This window comes from Colossoma macropomum, unplaced genomic scaffold (assembly GCF_904425465.1).
Source record: "Colossoma macropomum unplaced genomic scaffold, Colossoma_macropomum, whole genome shotgun sequence".
Taxonomy (NCBI): domain Eukaryota; kingdom Metazoa; phylum Chordata; class Actinopteri; order Characiformes; family Serrasalmidae; genus Colossoma; species Colossoma macropomum.
In genome coordinates, this window is record NW_023494804.1 from 11,718,495 (window position 1) to 11,737,026 (window position 18,532).

An 18,532-nucleotide genomic window follows, 5' to 3' on the forward strand; every position below is an offset into this window, starting at 1 on the left:
GCTTTATAGGTACAGGGGCGGAGTAAACGGTAGGAAAGGAAGGAAAGAAGTAAAACAAGTGTTTTTGAGGTAAAAGTTAGTGAAAAGCGTTCAGGAAGTGGTTGGTACATATAATAAAAGAACAATTTTAGGATATATATTTTTGCTATTGGTAGTTGTGGGTTCAAGAAAGCATGAAAATATTTTGTAAATTATATTTTGTCAAACATATTGTAGGCTAAAGTCGAGGAGCTCAAAGGTGCATTAAAGAAAATTTGGCTTTATTTGAGTTAAGTTGTATTATTAGATCATCTGGATGAGTTTATGTAGAAGTGTGTAGCAGTATATTAACTCGTATTAGTAGCGAATTGTACACCAATAGATCACTGAACATTACGATTGTGTGTTTGTGGTGCATTCTAGGACATTAACATAATTTAAAGTTTGGATTGAAAGAAACGTAATAATCCAAATGTCCACACAAAAGTTAAATTCCAACGACTTTATTACAAAAACAGTGAACGGCAATTTAGTTCAAGGCAAAGCGTTGCACAACAACGATCGAGTAGGAACAGTGACAATTTACCAAAAAAATAAAGACTTTTAAGAAGAAAAATTACGAGTTGACAAAACAATAGTAGTAAACAGAAATGCATAATGTTCGGAAAGCACGCTAAAGTAAACTCACCTAACAGGTAATAAGGACTGGGAACTCAGACAGTCAGTGTTTGTCGGGCTGAGAGTGTTCGGCTGCGGCGGCGCTTGGGGGCGCTGTGGGCTGAGAGTGTTCGGCTGCGGCGGCGCTTGGGGGCGCTGTGGGCTGAGAGTGTTCGGCTGCGGCGGCGCTTGGAGGGGCTGACGGCTCAGAGTGTTCGGCTGCGTCGGCGCTTGGAGAGTCTGACGGCTCAGAGTGGTGGGCGCTGCTGGGACCGGTTGCGGCAGGTTGAGTGATGTTAGTGACGCGGAGTTCGTCATCAAACGAAATGCAGACAGACGATTGTCCTAAGAAGTGCTCCTCCAGCTCTTCAACATTGTCCACCCACTGCAGGCCGTACCTTTCCAGGTAAGATGAAAGCGGAGAATTGTTTACCGTCAGCGTGAACTCTAGGTTGTCCTCGTCAACTTTGATCGTGCCAGAGAGCAGTCTTTTGTAGGTCGCCGTCTTCTGCAGCATCCGGCACTGCTGGCAGCGGTGGAACCTGTTTTTGGGGAGGAAGCTGTCCTGCCGGCCGCCGCAGAGAGAACACTTCATGGTAGCTCGGATCTCTAGCGCGTGGACGGGGCCAGTGACGGAGCTCAGCCGCGGATCTGAAGAGCCGCCGGTGCTGTCAGGGACATCCAAGTCTCCGATGGGGCTGCAGGTGGTGTTGATGGAGGTGGTAAGCTGAAGTTTCCCCTCAAATGTCCTAGTTGAGAGCTCCGTGAAGGTGTAGGATGACAGCGCCTGGACGGTGTCCACCTGTCTCTCCCACAGCTGCAGCGTCATCTGCGCGGTCCCGTCGGAGATGCAGCAGTTTCTGACCTCCCGCTCGGCCCCGCGGATGTTCACCCTTCGAACGGATGGACTTAGGGAGAGGACTTTAGCTTCCACCAAGCTGACCTGCAACCAGAGAGACAAGACAGGACAGAAAGGTCAGTAAAGCGCAGTAAAGGATTAAAGTGCAATTTAATCAGCTCATAGAGAGTTTAAAGTGTTTACCTTTCTGCCTGCCTGCATCGTCATGACTTCTTTTAGGGCCGTTTTCTGCGGTGATGGGGGGCTCCGTGCGGCGAACGGCACCGTGGTGACTGAGACGTCAGTCCTGTTATTGACGATCACGTCAAAGTCTGACGTGCCCTTGAAACCTGGAAGACATACAATACTGGATTAGGGAGAGGTTCGTAAACGGTGACGTATTCATAGAGTTGTGCGCAAGAGAAGTACTTACTTAACGCCTTCTTTACGCTCTTCAGGCAGAGCGGAGTTCCATTCCGCGCAGCCTGCAGAAATGCGTGCCGTTTGCCCGGGCTGAAGACCACCGCATCGTGGAAGTCCTCTCGGCCGGTCTGAAGCACCGCGTTGAAGAACTCCACGCTGTTGGCAGAGAACTTCACGGGGGGGACGCTGTGAATGTAGCAGGAAACGGTCTCTTGGTCTTCTCTGGGACGCTTCGCTGGAGTTGCCATGTTGATGGTCAGTGATTCAAGCCCACAAGTGAAGTCTGATTGTCCCGTAGCCGTATTTGTACTCCCTGTCGCAGTAAACAGCAACATTGTTTCAAGTCTTAGAAGAAGTGAGAATCAGGTTTGAAGCAAAGTTGTTATAGTACTAGACGTGTCTGTCTGGAGACCCAGACGAGACCTCAATGTTGCAACTTTGACAGACGTTCCATAGTCCAGTGTGTAGAATCCAGACCAACACAATTGTGTAGTGAAGCTTTTATTTATTTATAAGTTATTCAGACTTTCTACACGTATTTTCCATTGTTTTAAAATGCAGTGAGGGCAGGTGTGTGGTGAAGTGTGTTTAAAGACATTTTAGTAAATGGAATGGCAGTAGATAGAACCATTTGTTCATTTGATGCTTAAGTGGTTCTGTGGTTGGTGAAGTTGCTCAGTTTGATGGAGAAGGTGTTGGGTATATGTTTCTATGAAGCACAAAAAATATTTTTCTAACAGCAGCAGAACTGTTTTTATTGTTATACAGGAGTAGTTTCCAAAAGGTTCTATATAGAACTATATACTACACATTCTACATCAACGTGAAGGTCATCCTGCAAGTAACCATTTAGTTATGAACTGCTTATATAGAGCTCATGGTTGTTAATAGAATTATTGTCTTTACTAAAGAGCCCATGAAGAACCATCTTTAATAGTGCATGTAAAAGTAATACACACTTATTACAAGTATGTTCACTGACATAATTTGCATGAGATAGTAGTATGTTGTTTTGAGACAGTGTTAGTCATTGTAGTGAACTGTTTCAGAAGCTCAGAAAAATCACACAACAAAAGTAACTTTTGAATTGTTATTGGTTGTTATTCCTCAACCCTTTAAGGCGTCACCAGATGAACAGTTGTTGTTTAGTGTAACAAGTTTTCAAACAGAATTCAAATTAAGTTAGATGTTGTAATGTACTTGTTTGAAGTGATTCATGTTGTGTCGCAAAAAAGCCAGTGACAGTCACTAATTGGTTTTGTAAGAGCTCAATAGTATAATCTAACTTGCATCTTTATGTAAATGTAAAGACATCTACTGTACAACAATCATCAGGTTTTGTGATGACAGATATTGTTTTTATGTGTGTTCTGCATGATAAACATAATCATCAATATTGAAATATTTTGTGAAAATATTTATAGCAACAGGCAGATTAGAACTACCATTTCAGTGACATACAAAGGGATAAAGTATAGTTTTATGTGTAACATATATATCACAAGCATTAGTACTAAAGATAATTTTGTTTGTGTTTCTGTTTTATATTAATAGAAAGGTTTATGGATTATGATAATCAAATAAGTCTGATTAAAGATTTAACCAATTTTAGAACATCACAAATTTTCCCAGTTGTTCCTGCACAAGGTATCTTCGATTGCTCATTTCATGCGTAGTAGTTACTAATATCAGGAAAGTTCTTTAAATGGAGTGCTAATTCTTATGTTTTTTTTTGTGTTTTCTGTAGGTAAGATGTATGTCCACATCACTGCAGTCAATGCTACTGCTGATAACAAATGGACTTCAGGAGACAAAAACATGCAGCGTTCATTGCACCATCGTCTGCGTTTCACCAGATGGTACAGTTGTACATCTCATATGTTTTATCTATGTGCTTACACATTTTAGAAAACAATGGATTTACCATTGATCATTAGCGATTAATTATAGCATGTCACTTTAGGAATTTACTCATGTAGCTGGGTTGTTGTAAATGCATGCCTGACATATAACCAAAACACACGTACACAGTGTAATAGTTTGTGTGACATTAAATACAAATAACAGCCATTTTGTCTTCAGCATGTTACTACATCACAGAACACTGTATCAAACTCATATACTTCATGTTGTGTATAGGAGTAGTTTATCAGGGCACAGACCTTATCCCATGATCCAGAACAAACCTAAGTATATGATATTGGTAACATTATGTTATCAATTGTTATCTTCAGTTATATTAGTTTATCACATTTTGAAATGATGCACACAGAGAGTATGAACATACACTGCTTCATTCAAGCTTACTTTTTAGTAGTGCACCACTTATAGAAAATGGATACAGTGAAGCATGAAAACCATACTTTATACATCAGCCGTTCTATGAGTGTGACTATGGTTACTGTGTCTTCATAAAACCCAAATTTGATCAATATTAGTAATTTATAACACATGTTGTAGATGACAATGGATCATGTTCAGTGTGTTCTATAAGTTTAATGTGATTGTGTAGAGTGTTATTTTAAAACCAGTTATTTTAGTGTTTAGTTGTATTTTTGGTGTGTCTAACAATATCATAATTGAAGAATCTGTGTTGTACATTTATTTAAATAGTGGTGTTTTTATGTAGACTTCATTGCATTTTAAGGAAATGTAAAATACGAATGGTTAATAATTTCAAAATGCTTGATTAGACATATGTGTTGGTCTGTAAGTCAGCCGTCAGGCTGGCTGTGTTGGTGGCTGTGTGTCATGTCTGTGAAAGTTGCAACATTGATGTCTCGTCTGGGTCTGCAGACAAACATTCGCAGCCATCACTGGAAAGAGGAGCTGAGAAGATTTCTGTCCAACTGCACAGCTGTACAGCAGCATGTCACATGAGCTGGGAGCTTCTGCGATGTTCACATATGAAATATAATGTTTATTTAAGAAACAAATTCACATATGAAAATAAAAACCTTGTAATGAACTGTGCCCTGTGGTCTACATAATTTCTGTGTAAAGAATTGTTAGCAGAAGTTTTAATCTGTGAGAAGATTAAGCAAGTTGTATGTGCAGTTATGTAGATTATAACACCCCTGTCAGCATGATTACAAAGTAAATCAGTATAGACTGTGCTGGTCAGTCCAGCACAGTGTTAAATGAAGAAAGCCTGGGGCCAGCCATGACAGAAGTGAAAAACTGCAACGGAAAACTGAGTGACGTATAACATTGCAAAACTAAGATATGCTCACTTAGGTAAATGCACTAGGAGATTATAATTCACATTATGTATTGATATAACTTTGTATTTAGTATGTTTTCATGGTTGTGTTATTGCTAAAGTGCCACGTTCGTTTTTGAGATGGTGTCAGATAAATGAGAGGTCTGAAAGTCTTTCTGGGGTGTAGAGCGCCCCCCGTGTGGTCAATCACGAACATCTATATAAGCGGTGTTCCATGTTATCTGCGAAGGGCCGGTGTGGCTGCGGGTTTTCACTGTAAAGATGCTGAAGCACAATTGATTTTACTTATTTAATCAGTGGGTCTTGCTCTTTAAATAATTAATCAGGTGATGTTCTGCTTTGATAGAGTGAAAACCTACAGCCACACCGTACCTTCGCACACACTGGCCCTTGGATAGGATTGGATCTCTGGAATGGATGTCTGTTCCATATAATGCACAAAACAGGCCGAAAAGACACTAAAGCAGCACAACTGAGCACATATTTTGATAGGATTGACTAACAGTAGAAAGAGTTAAAACAGTAGTTAGGACAGTGTTTGTCTTGAAGTTAGAAGAGCATTAGATGTTTTGAGAATTTAGGATGGTTCTGTATGTATATATTTATTTATGTACTGAATAGGTTGATATGATAACATCTTAAGGTCTAAAACGTGTTGGTTATGTAGCACAGCTTGTAGTGTTGACAGTGTAGCTGATGTTGTAGACAATAAATATTTAAATGTGTTGGCGAGATATTTTCTGTTCTGAAATTGTGTTTTCATTTCAGGCAGGGTAGGCATAGTGATTCAGCAGTGTAAATTTAAATATAGAAGATGTGCAAAGTGATGTATTTGAAGTGTGGTGTATTTCAAAAAGGACTTTTATTTTAATCAGTTCAGCCACGGTAAAGCGTTTCCTGTGGAATTCGCCTTAAGAGCGAGTGAGAGCGGAAATTCTTTCCCTTTCATTGCGATCCTGCATTGAGGTAGGAGCTTCTCCCTGAGTTCAGTAGGCACTATGTTCAGTAGTCACTGTCCAATAGTCACCATGTTTAATAATCACTGTTCAATAATCACTATGTTCAATAGTCACCATGTTCGATAGTCACTGTCCAATAATCACTATGTGGCTAGTTAGGGTGTTTTTGTACGATATTTGTCCGTCTTTAAGGTACAGTTATTGTGAGTCTTTAACAGGCGAGCCTTTCTCAGTAGCGTCGTGTTTAGTTGATTATTCCCGTTTTAAACGCTGTAAAACTGTTGTGGCTAATTTATTAGCACAGGTAGCATGTGGAGCACGAGGCAGCACGTGCGAGTTTAAAGGGTTATGAAGGGTGTCGACTGTAGAATGATGCTGGTTTAGGATGCTGTGTTTTCTGTGAAGTGTAGATGTAGTTTTTAAAATCTTTCCCTGACCCAATACTTCAGTTATACACTGGCTGTGTGTAAATAGCACGACGAACGGTGTTTTATCCGCTTCCCTCGGCTTCGCCTGATGTCGTCGTCCCCCCGAACTCAAAACAAGCATCGTCGGTCAATGCAGACAGACAGCGCGGCCTGTACGTTTCAGTAGCGTCGTACCATGAAGTTTAAGAGTTTGGAGATGGTTAGTTAAAGGTTCGTTTGCCCTGTTTTTGCCCTACTTTATGATTGTTAAACAACCCCATGTTTATCCCGATGTCCACATTATTCGCTTCCATCACTGCCACTTTTATTTGGCGGATGTTAATGAAAATTAACAAACATGGCTAGGTTATGGGAATTGGTACAATCTGAGATGTTCTTTCCTGGGCAAATATAAATGTATAAATTGAATAAAGTGTATAAGCTGGTTAATGCTAATGAAGGTGAAATGCTTGTTACAGCAGGCAAAAATATATTTTGATAAGATTGACTAGCAGTAGAAAGAGTTAGGACAGTGTTTTTGTTGAAGTTAGATCATTAGATTTTTGAGAATTTAGGATGGTTATGAATGTATGTATTATTTATAAATAACTTGGACTTGGCATGAGATTATGAACTGTGACTATGCTGTACCTATCTGAAGTTAATGTCACTGAAGAGAAGATTTAAAGGGAGACGTTGCTGATCTTTCAAGAAATTGTACATAATTGAATGGTTTCAGTATTAAATCACGTACACTGATTATGATCTGAAATGATCTGTACTAGATACATTTGGCAAGTCAGTTCAGAGTAGTGGTGATGGCAGTTTAATCATTCAGAAAACTCCCCCACCGAAAATACTTACGTGAAATGGTTAAATATGTGCTCCCTGCTGTCAGAAATGTATGTTGTAATGTTTTACATTAATATGCATTTTAATTCGTTTGTGATGGAGGGGCACATGCAGGGTGTTGAGGCAAAATAGTAACTGAAATATTCCATACAAAACTCACAACACGTGTAGGTTCCCTGGTTTACGATACTAAGTAAAGTGGCTACTTGTGTTATCACTTGTAAAGACGTTTGTCTAATGAGTAATTTCACACCAATCCATTCTGACTGTCTTTATATCTCAAGCACCCAATTATTCAGAAGTGTATAAAAATTGGTGGAATTGTCCTTAAAAAAAAATCCTGTGCTATGACCACTGGTTCACAACCGTGGTCCTGTAGTCCACTGTCCTGTAGATATTGATTTACATGAAAACATTTTTGTTCAGTTTCCATAGTGGTTTTGCTGGAAATGATATTTTAGGTGGCAGCAAAGAGTCTTACGATGAAAGGTTTAAATGGAGTTGACAGCATAATGACGGCAAAGCTGCCCTTGTAACAGCCAGCTTGTTATACACGTTTGAACTAACTAATGTCTTTCTCTGTGTATTATGTGGCTGCTGGATTTGGTGACAACTGATGGAAACCTTTTGGTAAGTATTGCTGTTACTATTTTCTTCCGAGTCTTTTTCAACGTTAATCATGAATCAGCAAACAGCTCACTTGTATACAAAAGGTGTCCCAGTATCTATTATGAACCAAGACTGACAGCTGTGTGTAGTGCTAGGATTGAGTTCGCTTATATGGGCATAGTACAATGCCTTAAGGATAGAAGTTGGTAAATTGTGCCTCAGTGTATAATTGTGATCAGTGTAAAAGGAAAAAGTATTTACCATATTTTAACAGTGAAGAAATCAGTGAACAAAGAAAATTTTCTCCTAAAATAGAATAGCTCATTATATAACTGTTGCTTGTGGTTGTGACCTATCTGGTTTCAGAGATACTTGCACAGTTAAACTTCTGAATGTGTTTTTTGTGTGTGTGTGTGTGTGTGTACCTGGAAATGGGAAGTTGGCAGATTCAGCAGTAAGAAGTACAGGTATGTGTTCAATGGAAAACATGCATCATGATGATGAAAATTTTTGGAACAGATTCAAACAAAATTGGTATATAAAAATTAATCTACTGTACCCAGATAAAGCCATGAAACTGTCAATGTCAAGTTCTTTTTCAGTCAGTCCCTGACTTTGGAGTAATATTTTGCATGGAGTGGGAAACATGACTGTGGAATTGCCAGCAGTGGCAGTACTTTCATAGTGACCTAATGTTCAGTAGTATACCAGTGTTATTTCTTGTTGAATAGTCTGACAATTCTAATTTGAGGAAATAATTTTTCAGTGTACAACAGGCCCTTTAAGCTGTAAAAGGAATCACAGTTCTTCCATTTATACCTCTGTCATTAAGTGTGATTGTTATAAGCAATCTGCAGTCAAAATCTCTGTAGCATTGCTAAATTAATATCAAGTTCATGTGGAATTATGAAAATATTTATGACTGCGTACATGAATTGTGACATTTTTGTACGTCTCTGTTTTCTGGGAAATTTCCTGTGGCTGGAAAATCGTAATACTTCAGACGTTGTTGAAGGTATGTTTATCCAATGTCACATAGTTTTATATCATTTATAAACACTTGTTTTACTTCTGTAGTCTAAGACAGGTTTTATACGTACAGTGGTACACAGATTCATATGGTTACTTCAGAATCAATGTACTGAAAGCTAATGTGATCATTACATTTCCCGTTTTTGTGGCTACTGAGCTGCAGAAATATTCACATTGAATGAACTAAATGAGTCTTTTATTAAATATGCTTCAGTATTTGTAATAATACAAGCATAATATAGAAAACTTACTGTCTTCTTAATGCTGTTTTAGCTGTTCTGTTTCAGCAGAATCAAGACTTGAAGGTGTGCTCAAGGGCATACTGCATACCTGAAATTACACTGAGTTCCTGGTAGTTACAAATTATTGCTTATATAATAACGTAATAGTATAGCAGTATGGAGAACTGATGGCATGAAGTAGACCATCAGTCAAGGTTATTTCTTTATGTAGATGCATGTACACACAGGTAGATGTATTGTGCAGGGTGAGAAGGTGGTTGATTTCTGTGGAATCTTCTAAATCTTCTATTAAATGGTAAAAACCAGATGTGCATACGATGGCTTTATTATAGCAGGGCGTCTGAACGGCGTATTCGACAGCTGGTCAACATCATGTTCCTGGTCCTGGTTTCTCTTTGGCCCAACAGCAAGATGACTGCATTGGACAGAAGGCTGCACAGTCAACATCAGACCTGCCACACACACACACACACAGAAGCAGTGAAGCTGATATATAGAAGTCTTATTCAGTGAAGATGTGTAGTGTCTCACTAGCAAAAATGTGTAGAACAATACTGTGATGCTGTTATGTAATTAAAATATTTACTGTTGTGCAGATGGTTTTGATGTGCCCATATGCAGGATTTCTTTTATGTGTGTGGTAGTATAACATGCAGCACATGCTGTACTTAAGTTTAAATACTGTGAATATTATTATTTTTTTTTTTAGTGTAAAGTGTAAAGAAATGTGACAGGTCCTGTGTTATGGAAAATATTTCTTTCTATTCATGTAGCTTGTAGTACACATTTATATCATGGTGTTTAAATGTGTGAAACCGGTGTTTTTGCAGTGTTACTGTGATGTTAATTAGACTAAGAATGAACTGAAACTTGGTGTGGATAGACATTGCAATGCTGTTTAATACATGTTAAGTATAACAGGATTCTTATAAAACTAGGAGCTTTTTTTTAACCTAGGAATTGAATAATTGCCAGTAGCGTTCAGTATATGTCAGTACCGTTTTGTGTTATTGAACACTCATGTTTTCGTGGCTTTTTTTTTCCTTGTATTTTCTGTTTTCAGATGCCCCGCACGAAGGCGTCCAGGCGGTCAGCTGTAGCGAGGAAGAGGATGGCGGACCAGCGCGGTGGAGCTGTCCCGGCTGTGGCTCTGTCTGACGAGGTTGTGCCTTTACCCTCACCCAAAAAGGTCCGGACTGAGACTGGTCCTGTGAGCTGCAGCCCACCTCTTCGCCAGGCCAGCGCTCCGAGCGCTGCATCTCTGACTGACGGGGTTATGCCTCATCCCCACGACGAAAAGGCTCTGTCTGACGGGTCTATGCCTTTTGCCCACAACACAAAGGTCGGAAATGACTTGCCTTTTCCCCATGTTGAAAAGGTCCCTGAGAAGATTGTACCATGTGGTACCGATAAGACGTGCAATAAGCCTTGTGATGAACTTGATCATTCCTCTGTCAATGCCTTCGGGTCCAATACACTCTGCCATTCCTCTGCCAATGCCTTCGGGTCCAATACGCTCTGCCATTCCTTTGCCAATGCCTTCGGGTCCAATACGCTCTGCCATTCCTCTGCCAGTACCTCTGTCAATGCCTTCGGGTCCATATCTGATCAATCATTCGAGTCGAACTCTGACGCTGTTTGTGGTGAAAACCCTGTGACTATCTGTTTTGATCGTCCTCAGGCACAGACTGTGAGAGGCTCCTTCCATCAGCGACACCCAAGGTTTGGCGTCAATAGTAATAAGCAGTGTGTTGCTAATAGTGTTACGGCTATAATGATATCCAGAGTGAAAAACATGTTAAGCTGGACTACAAGAGACCTTGACAACATCCTGCTGAAGGGGGACGACCTGTACAGTAGCATTAGAGATGCAGGCAGGATTCATGATGCGTCAGGCTACCTGTTTGTTACAGACTTGCCCACAGAGCACGTGTTACATGGACGCAGGTTTGAGTTGAGCTACAGTGACGAAATGTTCGTTGGACTGTTTGGTGTCAGTGAATATGGTGAAATGCAGAATGTGTACATGTCGCATGATGAGGCAATAAAAACCGTTCTGACGCACTTTGATGCTTGTTTATTCACTGTTAAACTGAATACCTGTGCTATCGTCAAACAGGGCTCTTGGTATGCTGTTATTGACTCTCATGCACGAAATGTCCATGGTGAGGAGGATAAAGACTCAGGTAAAAGCTTAGTAGCTTATCATGCAAACATTGGGTCTCTTCTGAACCACGTCACGATTCTGGGTCTGTCATTACAAGCAGAAAGTGAGCCGTTTGAAGTCACTGGTGTTCTCGTTACTCCTGCTGGCGCCAGTACGGTGTCCGATGTGCGTGATGATAACTGTCTGTCTGTCTGTGAACTCCCAGATGTTACGAAGCGTCTCCAAGGCGTCACATATGAAAGAACAATGCAGGAAGCTGATTATGGTAGTGCACAGTCCTTCAGCAGCCGCTCTTTGTACAGTGATGCAGTAAAACGTACACGTACAGACGGCAATACTGAACGTACATCAGCGGTAAACAGCCTCGTCAACAGTGAAGGTGACGTAGTGTTGATTAGTGAAACAAACTGAAAGGTTTCAGTTCAATCCTTTAACAGTGCAGCAGCAGAAGAGCGCTTGTCTGAAACTGAATATTTTGTACAATGAGTGTAATAATGGACACTTCAATGCAGCAGTAGCGCTGGCAGAGCCTTGTCAAACACAAGTGATAACAGCTGATGGTAACTGCTTTTTCAGGTCAGTAGCTTTTGGGATTTCTGGAAGTGAAATTGAACACAGGAAAATCAGACGTGCTGTTGTTTCACACATGGAGAAAAACGAGGCTATTTATGTTCATCATCTCAGAGAAGGTTACTGTTCTGTTCCACAATACATCTCTAACAGTAGAATGAAATATGTTGGAACTTGGGCCACTGAGGTTGAAATTCGGGCTGCTGCTGACTTCCTTGGTGTAAACATTTTCACATACACTGACAACAAATGGTTGAAATATGCACCATGCCATCATTCCAGAGTTTGCAGTCGAGATACAGGAATTTATCTGAAACACTGTAATCAGTCACACTATGAAGTTGTAATATGTGTTAAAACTGGTGACAGTAGTTGTAGTGGAGTCTGTTCACTTAGTTGTGAAAATAAGCAATCAGAACATGTATCAACACGCCGCAAGCTTGAAAGGCAGAAACGGAAGTATGATAAAAATGAAGAATACAGGGAGGAAAAAAATCAGAAAAGTATAAAATTGTACCATGGTAATGAAATTTACAGAAATCAGTTGAAAAAGTTGAGCACTGATAAATATTCCAGAGACGAAGAACACAGAGACCATGTAAAACAGTTAAGCATTGATAAATATTCCAGAGACCAGGAACACAGAGAACATGTGAAACAATTAAGCATTGATAAATATTCCACAGACCAGGAACACAGAGACCATGTAAAACAATTAAGCACTGATAAATATTCCACAGACCAGGAACACAGAGAACATGTGAAACAATTAAGCATTGATAAATATTCCACAGACCAGGAACACAGAGAACATGTAAAACAATTAAGCATTAATAAATATTCCAGAAATGAAGATCACAGAGAAGCACTTAAAAGGAAGAGTTTTGAATTGTATCATACGGATTCAGTGTATCAAACAGCTAAAAAGCAAAGTACTATGGACAGATATAAGACAGACAGTGCTTATGCTAATGCCACTAAAATCAGAAATGCAGAAAGAAGAAATACACAAAAGAATAACAGGCAAGAAATCAACTATTGCATTCAAAATTTCAGAGAAAAAATAAGCAGAGGGCCAGAATACGTATGTTCAGTATGTCACCGAACACTATTCAAACACCAAGTACGCAAATGCAGAAAGGATGACTATCTCAAAAGAGATCATTTGGTTGCATCTGTGGCGGAAAAATGTATCACAGACACATATTTACATCTATGCAGTGATGTGTGCTCCGATGACTGTTCTATGAAAACTGGCCCTGCTGGTTCACTATGGATTTGCTTCACATGTCACAGAAAGATTCTGAATAAAAAAATGCCTGCAGAGAGTGTTGTGAATAATCTTTCACTGGATCCAATTCCTCCAGAGTTACAGAGTCTAAACTCAATGGAAAGGCATTTAATTGCATTGCATATTCCATTCATGAGACTTGTGTCTTTACCAAAAGGGGGACAAAATGGTGTTCATGGACCTGTAACTTGTGTGCCTTCCAATGTTGCAGATGTAGCCCAAGTTTTACCAAGATCAGAAAATTCAGATCTGATGATTCGTGTGAAATTAAAGAGGAAATTGACATACAAAGGGCATTATCAGTATCAATTTGTCCATCCAGAAAAGGTACAAAATGCACTGATGTATCTGAAAGAGCATAACAAGTTCTATAGTGATGTTGAGTTTAACAATGACTGGATTAATCCACTCAGTAAAACTCCAGAAGCAGACAAGCATGATGATGCTTATGAGCAACATATTGATGAGGAAAACACTAAGAGCACTTGTGAGGACGACAGCATTGATGACACTCTGCATGATAGACAACAACATGGTATGTTCATGGATACATGCCTTCAACCTGTTGATATAGCTCAGGAGGTTTTAGACCAACACTTTGACGGAATCATTTCTGTGGCACCTGGGGAAACAAATAATCCTGTGAGGCTTCTATGTGATGAATCTAATGAGGCTAAGTGTTTTCCAGTTCTTTTTCCAAAAGGCACAGGCACTTTTCATGATACAAGGCAAGAAAACCTCACATTGTGTAGATATTTAAATACAAGAATACTGAATGCAGATGGGCGGTTTGCAAAAAACTTGGACTTTTTATTTTATGGCCAATATATATCAGAGTTAAATCAAGTTATATCAAATGTTTCACTTGCTTTGAGGAAAGGACATGACACAATCAAAAGAGATGTTACTTCAGAAATGTTAACAAACAAAGACTCCCTACAAAGGATTTTGAATGTTGATGAAGGCTACAAATTCCTCAAACCCATAAGAGGGACCCCTGTTTTCTGGCAAAGTGTTCAGAAAGACTTGTTCGCCATGGTGAGGCAGCTGGGTATTCCTACATGGTTTTGTTCATTCTCGTCTGCTGATCTGCGATGGCCTGAACTACTTCAAACAATCCTGAAACAAGAGAGAAAAGAAGTAGCAGTTGATGATCTTGACTGGTCAGAACGATGCGCTCTGTTGAAGACCAACCCAGTGACAGCTGCTAGAATGTTTGACCATCGATTCCACTGCTTTCTTAAAGATGTGATTATGTCTGAAGCACAGCCAATTGGTAAAATTGTGGACTACTTTTACAGAGTAGAATTTCAGCAGCGTGGCTCACCTCACACTCACTGCTTGTTCTGGGTGGAAAATGCTCCTCAGATTGATAAAGATGATGATGATGACGTTGTAGCATTTGTTGACCGTTATGTTACATGTGAAATGCCACCAGATGATGACACAGAAATGCATGAAATTGTATCCAGTGTCCAACAACACAGCAAAAGACATTCAAAAACATGCAAAAAGAAAGGAACACCATGCAGGTTCAATTTTCCACGTCCTCCAACTAACAGAACATTTATCACAAGATGCAAAACTGATGAACTTGAAAAGGATGTTGATGGGAAATCTGCAGAGGAGAGAGATTCTGCAAACTCAGCAAAAATGAAACACAGTGTGCGAATAGAAAAAGATTTAGCGGAATCTATTCTAAAAGGGGTAAAGAATGCTTTACTGAGTTCTGAGCATAACTTTGAATCTGCTGATGATTTATTTGCTTCACTTGGAATAAATCAGGAAATATTTGAAGCTGCTTACATACGCATGACGAGAAAAACTAGTGTTCTTTTGAAGAGAAAACCGTGTGATGTGTGGGTGAATCAATATAACCGAGACCTTTTACTTGCATGGAATGCAAATATAGACATTCAGTTTGTGGTTGATGCATATTCCTGTATTGTGTACATCATCTCCTACATTTCCAAAGCAGAAAGAGAGATGGGACTGCTGTTGTCACATGCTCAGAAAGAGGCTTCACAACAAGGAAATTTAGATGCCAAACAAGCTTTACGCAAACTGGGCAGTGTTTTCCTACATAATCGTGAAGTTTCAGCTCAGGAAAGTGTTTATCGCCTCACTAACATGAAACTAAAACAAGGATCTCGCAAAGTGCAGTTTGTTCCAACTGGAGATGCTATCAGAATGAGTCTACCCCTCAATGTGTTACAGAGGAAAGCTGAATGTGGTGATGAAGACAGCCAAAACATTTGGATGCACAGCATCAGTGACAGATATAAAGGAAGGCCTAAAACTACAGAATTTGTGGAAATGTGTCTAGCAACATTTGCATCTGAGTACAGAGTACTGTCACAATCTGAGAGCTCATCCACTGACTGCATAAAGCTGGACAAAGGATTAGGCTTCATAAAGAAAAGGTCACACACAGACGCTGCTGTTGTTAGATATGCCCGTTTCTCACCAACAAAGAATCCAGAGAAATATTATCAAAGTATTTTGCAGCTGTTTTTGCCTCATTATTCACATGATCAGTTGAAACCCAACAATTTCAATACTTACCAGGAATTTTATGAGACCGGATTTGTAAAATTTTCTGATGAACTACTTTTAGTGAAAAATATAGTGGATTCTAACATGGCAATGTTTGAGAAAGAAGCTGATTCCATACATGAAGCTCAAGAACACTTAGAGAGAAATGGTCCAATGGAGGATGCATGGGCAGAAATCTGTCCAGAAACTGAACATGAGCGATTAGAATGTATTGCTATGAAATCAGTGCAAGAGGCAGAAATTGGGGAAAGTAATGATATCATACCAGATCTGCTACCAAAGGAAACCAGTGTGGTACAAGATAATCCTTGTGGTATACCAAAGAAAGAAGCAGTGGCTTTGCTTCGTTCACTCAATGAAAAACAGTCTCAAATATTCTATCAGATTCATAACTGGTGTTTACAGAAGGCACGTGGTGAAAATCCTGAGCCATTTCATGTGTTCATTTCAGGTCCTGGAGGTGTAGGAAAGTCTGTCTTGATTAAAGCAATATTTTATGAAGCATCTCGAATCCTATCTGTGTTGTCAGACAACCCTGATGAGATACACATACTATTAACAGCTCCAACTGGTGTCAGTGCCTACAACATCAATGCTGCAACAATTCACACCTTGTTCTCCATCGGAACAGATGTAAAATTGCCTTATCAACCACTAGGAGATGACAAAATAAATTCACTCAGAGCTAAGATAGGAAAGCTGGAGATACTAATTATTGATGAAATTTCAATGGTTGATCACAAACTTCTTGCTTATGTTCACGGCAGACTGAGACAGATCAAACAGACAGGTGATTTCTCTGCTTTTGGAAAAGTATCAGTTATTGCAGTTGGAGACTTCTATCAGCTTGGTCCTGTAAAGGGAAAACCTCTGTATGCTGACTCTGTAGGTGTGAATCTATGGCAGAACCATTTTGCTTTGGCTGAGCTCACAGATATATTGAGACAAAAAGACGTGGAATTTGCACAGTTACTCAATCGGTTAAGGAAACGCAAAAGAACTGATGCAATGCTGGAACATGATATCTCAATGCTGAAGCAGCGTGAAACAGGTGAAGGAGAGGACAGAACTGATCTCCATATTTATGCAACTAATGAGGAAGCTAATGATCACAATAGGCACAAGTTGTATAAAACATGCTCAGACCCTGTTACCATTCATGCACAAGACTTTGAAAGGGTTGCTAAAACTGGTCGACTGGAAAGAATACACGGCCATCATGCCCATGTTTCCAAAACATGTCTGACACAATCACTTCATATAGATGTCAATGCACGGGTCATGCTTGTCAAAAACATTGATGTTTCAGATGGACTAGTAAATGGTGCTTTTGGTACAGTTAATGAAATATGCTTTGATAGTGAAGATCAATTTCCATCAAAAATATACGTAACATTTGACAATGAAAGGGCAGGTAAAACGATAAGAACAAAGAAACCATGCTTCAAACCTGGTCTAGAAAAAGCAACACCAATTGAACCAGAGGAAGAGAGAGTGACCAAGAGTGGGGGCATACGGCGTCAGTTTCCTTTGAAATTAGCTTGGGCTTGCACTATACATAAAGTACAAGGCTTAACTGTGGAAAAGGCTGTTGTGTCACTCAAAAAGATCTTTGCAGCTGGACAAGCATATGTGGCTTTGAGTCGTGTCACGTCTCTGTCAGGCCTTATAATAGAAGATTTCAATGAGAAAGCAATATATGCCAAGCAAGACATTGAAGGTTTCATGCAGAGCATGCCTGCATTTATTCAGTCAGACTCAGCACCCTTACTGCCATCATGCAAGATACTTCTGCACAATGTACAAGGACTGTCATATCACCTGGAAGACCTAAAACAAGACAGAAGGTATATGGAAGCTGATATCATTTGTGTGACTGAAACTTGGTTAAAATCAGACCACTGTGCAGCTGATGTACAAATATCTGGATTTGTATTTCATAGCAGACCAAGGTGTGTTTCATATGACACGAGTGAAAGAATGTTTGCTGAACTAAAGGAGCAACAACATGGTGGTGTTGGTCTGTATTACAAGGAGCATATGAATTGTAGTGTTGTTCAGTCACCATGTGTGAACTTGGAATGCCTGCAGTTTGTGATTGCTCATCTTAATACAACAGCAGCAGTTTTGTACAGACCACCTTCATACAACTTGCAAGTTGTATGAAGGTGGTCCAAACGTCCGGCAAAAATCTGGTTTAGGAGATATAGACCCAAACGCGTTGGCCTTCGCTGTAGCGCCCCCTTGTGGTCGACTGGGCTGATTTCTTGCGCCTGAGTAGCGGGAGGGACTACTACCTATTGACCAAGTTTGATGTCTCTAGGACTTACGGTTTGGGCTGTGCGTTCCGTTTCAGGGCAGAAAAATAATAATAATAAATATAGCCGCAAGCGGCAATGAGCGGGTTCAAGCACGCAACAGCAGTACGGGCCCTTCTGCAGGTTTAGCCCATTAGGCCTAAAAAGGCCTCAAGCTGTTGGTTTAGGCCATTAGGCCTAAAAAGGCCTCAAGCTTTTGGTTGAGCCCATTAGGCCTAAAAAGGCCTCAAGACTTTTATTATATTAGGCATAAACAGGCCTCAAGCCTTTGTATAGTAAGTGTTTGTATAGTGAAATCTTTGAAAGAATAAGCCAAAATAAAAAACAAGCAGTGCAATTTTTGACATAACATGTAATTAGAAAGTTGTTCATCGTAGTGGACTGAGTCACATGGCACCAATTGTTTACA

The 18,532-nt window shown here is 39.9% G+C and overlaps 2 protein-coding genes across 2 annotated transcripts; both read left to right on the top strand.

The window, feature by feature from the left end:
• The first annotated feature begins 6,738 nt into the window (after window positions 1–6,738).
• Window positions 6,739–11,799, top strand: LOC118825090. Its single transcript, XM_036595627.1, has 4 exons — window positions 6,739–7,968; window positions 8,387–8,414; window positions 8,951–8,962; window positions 10,285–11,799. The coding sequence occupies exon 4, from the start codon at window positions 10,285–10,287 to the stop codon at window positions 11,797–11,799; it is 1,515 nt and encodes a 504-aa protein (XP_036451520.1). The 5' UTR covers window positions 6,739–7,968; window positions 8,387–8,414; window positions 8,951–8,962.
• Window positions 11,800–13,591: 1,792 nt separating this feature from the next.
• Window positions 13,592–17,971, top strand: LOC118825091. The gene has a single exon (XM_036595628.1). The coding sequence runs from the start codon at window positions 13,592–13,594 to the stop codon at window positions 17,969–17,971; it is 4,380 nt and encodes a 1,459-aa protein (XP_036451521.1).
• Window positions 17,972–18,532: the final 561 nt, after the last annotated feature.